Source organism: Suillus fuscotomentosus (assembly GCF_016647785.1).
Source record: "Suillus fuscotomentosus strain FC203 chromosome Unknown F5891scaffold_76, whole genome shotgun sequence".
Lineage (NCBI taxonomy): Eukaryota > Fungi > Basidiomycota > Agaricomycetes > Boletales > Suillaceae > Suillus > Suillus fuscotomentosus.
In genome coordinates this window covers 150,851-159,022 of record NW_024539588.1, presented here as the reverse complement: position 1 = coordinate 159,022, position 8,172 = coordinate 150,851, and the positions used below count along the sequence as shown (strand labels likewise).

Sequence of the window (8,172 nt, the reverse complement as noted above, 5' to 3'; positions counted from 1 at the left end):
CGCAGACCAATGCCTTAGAGCCCTGAAGATGCGAGTAGACTGAAAAGAGAAAACAAAATTTATCTATAGGGTATTACAAATGTCTACCATGGGGCAAGCACGATTCCTCCGTACTGCAGAACAAAAATAAGAATGAGAGCAGAATCGTGGCATTAGGCATAGAAGACGAGCAGACGTACGGCCATGTAACTTGAAGTAGATGCTTAAGTAGATGCCAGCATGATGGGTGAGAACGTCTCAATGACTCATGAAGCCATGTATGGCACCACCACGCGGGAATGTAACAGCGCTGTAGGAATCCTGTAAAGACAAACTGTACTTGTCAATATAGCAAAGTCCAAAAAGTAAATGTCGTATGCCTCAAGATATCGTTCCGAAACAGCCTTGCACGATCGATCAACACATGAAAGCGATGAACATCGGCAACGCAAAGCAGACGATCTCAACAATATGAGCATGTATCTCACTCCAATTCGATCCATGTTTCTGACGCAATGGCATTGAAAATAGCCACCGTCGGCGTTGCAAAATGCGCATGCATGAGCGAAATCGAGCCGTAGAGAGAAGTCGGCGAGTCTAAGGGGTATCCAAATATGTCTGCGTTGTAGAGACGGAAGGGGCCTGTATATCTTGAGGTGGGGCCTATTGTGCTTGGGAGAGAGAGGTCCGTGGCGTGTTTAGGATTCCGTAGTAGACGTGGGCGTGGTTGGGGAAGGTTATGTCGAGGGATAGAGATTCGGGGCCTGTGGGCATTGAGTGTCGTAGTCTCAGTGTTGATAGTGAGTGTGGGACGTACCTTTGGGTTTTGTGTCTGTCCATGTGGAGAAGGTTTCGTCCCAGAAAGTGTCTTGGGTGTCACTTTCGAACCATGCTGCAGGGTTGACTATGAGAACGGATTATCCTTCGCCTTCCATGTATTTAGAATCCTCCTTGGTTCTGAATGCTCCATGTGCAGTAAGCTGCGCCAGTTCAATACGACCTGTTCTACGCCACATCTAAAAAGCGTGATTTTGACGATGGTTAAAGTCGACGACAAACTTGAGCTTCGTATCCTTCTTCGGTCCATGAACAGCCTTGGCTTTTTCCCGTTAATCGTCCAGAGAACACCATCGCTCAGTGAAAGTTCTCCAATGAGTGCCCACTGAGCAGCTTCGTAATACCGTTTCTTCAGTCCGTCCTCTTCGTCCAATCACACGCGCAAACTGCCCTCCTCTTATATAATAAGATCAAGCACGAATATGATGTTGGGATAGATGTACGAGTGGACGCTTGTAGTGGAACCGGGTTGATGAGGGTGTTCTGGGGGTTTTATCAAATATGGGGAGTGCCATAATGATGGGAGCGTGCTACTAGCGAGGGCGGGTCCTCTGCCAGCGACAGAAATTGGACTGGGAGCATGTTTTGGAGTTGGATTGTTTGAAGCTAGGGCAGTCTAGAGGAGCAAGAGGAGGATAGTCCCTGGGGACCGAATTTTCTTGGTAGTGAAGAGTACATGGCCCTGTAACCGTAAAGCCGGTCATTTTCTGTACGCTACCACATAGTAAGTATGGAAAGCAGGGACAGTCGCTCACTTTGTCAATCCTAGTGATGCCGCAGTCCGGTTCTGAACTTCGGTTCGGACCTGAACCCTCCCGGACCGGACCGTGGGTTCGGTCCTGGGTTCGAAATAGTATAAGGACCGAACTGATTATTAAGTTCAGCGTTCGGCTGCTGCCTGAATACTGTGAACCCGTTCGAACCCGTTCGAACCCGTCTGAACGTGTTCTCATATTCTTTGCATGATCCACCAATATATCTGCTCTGATCTTCTGGCAACCGGCATGTCGATCGATCTCGGGACAATCAATAGCGGATCGGACTTCGCAGCCAAAACACCCAACACATTTCCATTGGCGAGATCTGACTTCCCTGGTAATCTACTCGATGTTCTGGTAAGCCTAATGTTAAACAAATGTTAATCTTTATTCAGACTTCAATGGTCTTTATTTTCAGAACATATTCTCAGGTTTCTCGTTCTGGTACTTCAAGCTTCAACACCAAGTAATTGCATGGCAACAGGATGTTCAAGGTGCGTCATTTTTTTGATCTCTTATCATAAAATTTGGAATAAATGAGCTACTTACTACAGGTTCAATCTTCACCCTCCTTGCTGCACAAATGTCGTGCGCACTTGGATCTGACGGCCAACTCAAGGATGCTAGTGCCATCGATTGGTACAATGATCCTGACGATGACACGCCCATGCTTCCTCCACCTCCACCTCCTGCATCCAATGGCAAGCTAACTGCCTTTGTGTCTCGCTCAGGCCGAGCTGTTAAACCGACAGAAAAAATCCGCGATGCTGGCAACACGACTCCAGCCAAACGAGTGGCTCCAGCGCCTCCCCAAGGACAGCCTGCACCCAAGCGAGTGCAACGTGGGTCCCGTCTGGTCCGTCACCATGATGACGATGACGACGAACCTCCTGCACTAGAGGATTGTTCAGATGATGAAGAAGAGGCCGAAGACAATGACGGGGAGGAAGCTTACGAGCGGACCAAGGTATTTGGAGACAAGGACCGTGAGGATCGCAAGCATAAGAAGAAAGAGGAGCGCAGTGGGGATTTGAAGGTAGTATTTACTCAGGAGAAGGGACACATCAATCCGCACACCCAAGAACCCGAAGATGGCTGGTGGTGCGAGATATGCAGGTATGTTTTTACTTTTACTTTGAACGTCACACACATAACTAACTTTGTCAATTCAAGAGCCAATGATGTACCCACCAATCAGTGCTTTTTCAAAGGCAGTGTTTCGACTCGCCGCACCCATATCGCTCGAAATGCGAAGTGTCACTTTCCAATATACCGCGACCGCTGCAAAGAACGAGGTATCAAGATGCATGATCGGGCGATACCTCCTAACTGCAAAGCAACCGACGACTTGCAGAAAACGTTAGATGCCTCCCTCACGCCTAAAATTCCTGAATTCACCAAGACCGGTCTAATGGATTACATTGTTGAGCTTATCGTGTCTGAGGACGAGGTGAGTGTTTTTTTTTGTAATCGTGACTTAGGATGTTCATGCCATAGATAGGCATTCCAACTCGTTGACAAGGGACCCTTTCGCCGGCTCCTTCAATACCTCCGGCCTTCCCTTTCAGACAGGGATATTCCTCACCACACCAAAACTCGAGATGAAATTCTTGAACGGGCGCAGCTTGCCGTTTAACGTGTCAAGGAGAAACTTAAGCAAGTTGATAGCAAGATTTCGATCACGTTCGACTCATGGACCTCTGAACCTGGGGTACCTTTTCTCTCCGTCACCGCGCATTATATTGACTCCCCAGCTGGGAAACCTCATGAGTGGGAGTTGAAGACAGAGCAGCTTGCATTCACCATCATCAACGGCAATCACAGTGGGAGCAACATTGGACGAATCCTGATTGAAACTATCAATAACTATGGCATCCGCACTAAGGTTGGATGGTTTACAGCTGACAATGCTACCAACAACGACACAGCAATTCAGACCGTCGCGCTTGCTATCGACCCTTCCGGCAAGAAATGGATTGCTGGGGAACACCGTGTGTGGTAAGTGAACTATTTAATATCGTGATTTATATATATTGATGTCTACTATTCAGCTGTATGGAGCACGCCTTGCACTTAGCTGCGAAACACTTTGTCGAGGAGGTCGCACCCACACCAGCAAGCGTGCTCCTCAAGAACATGGCCGATGAAGATGACGATGATGAAACGACTGATTTCGAGGTTGCCGACACCGCAGGAAAAGCCCTCGCACTTGTTACGCAGATTCGGAAATCTCCCCAAGCACGCACTTTTTTTCAACAGTGTTGTGTCGAGGTCAATGAGCCGAAGCTTGAGCTTTTGAAATGGATTCGCACGCGATGGGCCTCACTCTTTGGTATGTTGGAGCGCACCCTTAAGCTACGCAAAGTAAGTTGGTTTCTATCCCTATGCCCAATACTAACTCAATTTGATCTGCCGCAGGGGGTGAATAGATTCATACAACTGGCGGATGACAGTGACGAAGTCCCAAACTTGCAGGGCAAGTCATATGGAGCATTCAAGCTTTCAGCCGAAGAATGGAAGAAGTTGGAATTGATGCACGACGTGCTTCAGGTATGTGCGAGTGTCCAGTCGAGTCTCAAATGTTGTATTAACCTACTGTATAACCAGGAACCTGCCAATGCACAACAATCGTTTTCGGCGACTCGTGAACCTACTGTATGGCGCGCAATTCCAGTCCTCGAGTATCTCCAACAAACTTGGCAAAACATGGCTAGTTCTTCGAAGTTTGACGACTTTTCATCCGCAATCAACTCTGGCCTCGACAATATTCGCAAATGGTACCACAAGATTGACGAAACTGATGTTTATTTTGTTTGCCTCGGTATGTGTTTTATTTACTATGATGCCCTATCTAATGCACAATGTAGCGCTTGATCCTAACTATAAGGTGGCATATGCGAAGGGTAAATGGGAGCCTCACGACTTCGACGAGGGCATGAGAAGCTTGCGGAAGGTTTTTGACAAATATTATCATCACAACTCCTCGCCCGCTGCTGCAGAGCCGTCTATTGCAGCTCCTGCCTCGCTTGCTCGCCATGGGTCATACGGCCATAGCTGGATGCGCGATGCTGTCAAAACTCGTGTCGCAAATGACACCGCAAATCGAAGACCTCGCCAGGAGCTTGACGACTACCTTGCTGCCCCATTAGAGGATGTTGAGAATATAGTGGCGTGGTGGGGTGTGAGTTTTTTCGCATCGCATTTCCTTGCAAGTTGACTCATTATGCCTTTAGCACCATTCCGTTCAATATCCCACCATCTCACGCATTGCAAAGGATTACCTCGCTATTCAAGGCTCTGCCGTTGCATCTGAACGAGCCTTTTCGAGTGGCGGCATCACTGGGACTGCGCGCCGTAATCGTTTGTTGCCAACAACATTCGAGGCCCTTCAGTTATTGAAGAGTGGGTACCGTCAAGGCCACATTTCTGCAACGGTTCAAGCTGAGTTTGCTGCTGCTCACGAACACTATGCCATGGACGAAATTTAGCTACTCATTTACGGTTCATGTATTTCTTGCAATTTTTGTCAAATTATATGTAGCGTTCGAGCGTTCGAACGCGTTCTGAACTTGAACCGAACGCTTGTGAACGCGTTCATAAGGGTCCGGTCCAGCGTTCGCCCTCCTTGCCTGAACGCGACCGATGGTCCAGTTCGGCGTTCGCATTTAGAGGCCTAAGAACCGAACCGAACCGGACTTCGGCACCACTAGTCAATCCACAATATGCAAGCTGGACTTCATGCATTTCGCCTAGTGATACAGTGCTCGGAATATTAATGTCAATGGTACATGTACGTTCACTGCGCAGTTGTAAGTATAGTCAAGACTGTCGTCCCTTAGTAATCGTTACGCCAAAAGACAGTGATAAACAAAGCACGCTTTGTTTATCGCGGACAGTATTTATGCTGATTATAGGAACTCAGGCAAGCAACGAGCTTACAGCAGTGCAGAAACAAGATTTTAACCCCAACATAATCCGAGGGCTGATGTACAATTCTACATACATCTTCCTTTCTGGTTTGACTAGGGGCCCAGACTAATACTATCATACACACAGCAGCAAAAGTTAAAAACGTTATGAGTAAGAAGGAAGGCGAAACATGATGCGCATTCAGTAATAAAAAAGCAGCTCTGGCTTCACAGATAGCAAGACATAGATAATAATGATGTAACTTTCTATAATGGTAACCATCGCAATGAGAATCATGCAATGAGAGCAAGAAGTGAAAACAGTCTTACATAGAGCAACAGCTGTGGATTTCAGAATGGTCGCTTGGGAGACAGCTTGACGATTCTGTTCCGCTTGACAATATGCCCATCCTTCCCGAAATAGCGGGTGGACTCGAAGGACCACTGAACCGAACCGGCAATCCAGTTCTGCAGTCCTTGGACGTAGATAGCCACATTCTTGTCAACTTCTTCTCCCCACGAGGGGAGGATAGCACGGTTTTTTTCAAAGCGTTGGACGCAGATATCGCATAGCCGGCCGCAGTAGTCAATAGCGCCTTGCAGGTCGAGACCTTGTTTGACCATGAGGATATAAACTAAATTACGCGTACTATGGTTAGATTGCTCCATGTTATAGGAGAAAATGTCCTGTCCGCAGTGATGTCAGCAGTGCCCCAACTTCGACGACAGAATGAGGTATTACATTTGACCAAGCAACAAAGTCATTGGTAGCCTCCTCCAGGGCTATGATGACCGGATGCGAGATCACTTCGTCGGGAAGATCAATCCGACAGGCGAATTCTATAAAGGAAAAGCAAGGCTTGCAGCCGCTCAAGTCGCGCCTCAATTCGATGTAGGATTCAACATCATAAACATATCCCTTGGCGCGGCTGTCCATCTCCTTTGCCGCAGAGGTGTACCACAACTCCATTCTCTGGATAAAGCGCTCTGTACAGCCAGGGCCGGCAGTCTCCTTAAAACGGCTGAAGAATCTACAAGGCGCACAATGATTAGAATGTGTGCGCGATAGTGAAAGATAGACACACGATTTGCACAACTTTGCAATATGATTTTCCGTCTGGAAGTTGACAGGATCACGGAACGCAGATATGCAGCAGTCACGGATCTCCAACGCATCATTAACTTCAAACTTATCGAGCTCGAGCCAGTCGTCTATTATGAATGTCCAGCCCAGGAAGTCCGCACAGACTCTGAGATGGAAAGCATCTGCATCAGGGTAACAAGATGAAGCGAAGTAAGCTGGGCGCAATAACGTAGAATATTTGAGAGCCTTGGATTCTGGTAGATTGGCTTCGCTACGAGCCCATTGATCAGAAGCATAAGATACTTGATCGTGGTGAGAATTTAGTCGCATGGGATAGCGGCAATTGCTGAAGAAGTCAGGTAAAATGAACTCTGTGGGCTCGGAGTCAGAACAAGTGACGGTGTGGGTTACGGTAGAAGTCATGGAGGTTATCGGACTCGTGTCGTGAACGTCAAGATGAGGGAACACTCGAAAAAATCAGAGACCTGAGTTATGAGATAAGGGCTCTGAAATGTGTCAGCCTTTATACATATGCTGATCTTGCTGGCCTTTGGCTTGGACTATTGTGTGCTTTTGGAAATACCGACGGCGCATTCCATCATGATGTACAGTTTATGCGCCACTAGCGAGTGATTCGTTGTGTCCGGTGATCGACTGATCTATCGGCAGAACACAACGCATTAGTGAACTGAGGAAAAACTGAGAAGGACATATATCACCTTGTATAGAGATTAATCACGAGCACTGTATAATTCTGCTATGGGTTACTAGTAATTACATGGTCGCGCATGAGTTTATAGAGTAAAGACGAGTTCTTGATCGACTTACACAGGTTTGCAAACCGCCAAAACCCCATGGAGTTATGCAACTCAGAATCAAATTATAGACGCGGCAAAAGCTAATGGACTGCCTCGACGATTCATCGCCGCCACATCAAGACCAATGTCCTCGATTAGTGATGTTGCGGGCCCTGCTTGGCATAAAAGCCGCGGATTTGGCCCGGCCCTGGCCTGAACCATGGCTCGAGTAAGGAATGTGTGAGCCTGACAAAGTATGGGCAGGTCACCATGCAACCAGCTTTCGACCACATTACTCACCTGTGCACATTAGAATGTAGTTTTGGCCAGCACACATGCTCCAAATTGAGCCAGAAACCTGAGCGGCACGCTCAGCAACGTTTCTCCATTCGCTTTGGTATTGTGGTTGATGGCGCAATACCTGATTCAGAGTCAATCAGTACGGTTGTTTTTTTGACAAATTTGTGTGCTTCTCGCGAAGATGGAACGCACTGCACAAAAATTTCCTCAGTCTCTTGAATCTGTCCGCCTAACGTTGGCTTTGGAGGCTAGCTCATGGATATCTGTGTGAGAATGAACATCAACTTCTCAACTCCGTCGCTGCGCAGGGTCACTGCAGGTTCAAACCATTGAGCGATAAGGGAGATATATGAGATACCGGGGGTTCGAGCGAACGTTCTGTGGCCCAAGACTGTGGTGGAAGAAACATTGTCCATGCCTGCTGGCAATGCTCGTATTAATCAATTAAATCATCACGTGCGCCCCTGCATGTTCTGAATTTCTGCCCTACGGCAATAACAATTCTGCCA

At 47.5% G+C, this 8,172-nt stretch overlaps 2 protein-coding genes across 2 annotated transcripts; both read right to left on the bottom strand.

Moving 5' to 3' along the window:
• Positions 1-463: 463 nt before the first annotated feature.
• Positions 464-819, bottom strand: F5891DRAFT_1195004 (uncharacterized protein; the record flags this gene model as incomplete). Its single annotated transcript, XM_041368036.1, has 2 exons — positions 464-743; positions 797-819. The coding sequence occupies 2 exons, from the start codon at positions 817-819 to the stop codon at positions 464-466; spliced, it is 303 nt and encodes a 100-aa protein (XP_041220272.1).
• Positions 820-5,691: 4,872 nt separating this feature from the next.
• On the bottom strand, positions 5,692-7,448 carry F5891DRAFT_711584 (isoprenoid synthase domain-containing protein). The gene is made up of 6 exons (XM_041372913.1): positions 7,395-7,448; positions 7,286-7,333; positions 6,568-7,225; positions 6,225-6,513; positions 5,813-6,169; positions 5,692-5,749 (listed from the first exon to the last, which is right to left on the bottom strand). The coding sequence occupies exons 3-5, from the start codon at positions 6,987-6,989 to the stop codon at positions 5,834-5,836; spliced, it is 1,047 nt and encodes a 348-aa protein (XP_041220271.1). The 5' UTR covers positions 6,990-7,225; positions 7,286-7,333; positions 7,395-7,448; the 3' UTR covers positions 5,692-5,749; positions 5,813-5,833.
• Positions 7,449-8,172: the final 724 nt, after the last annotated feature.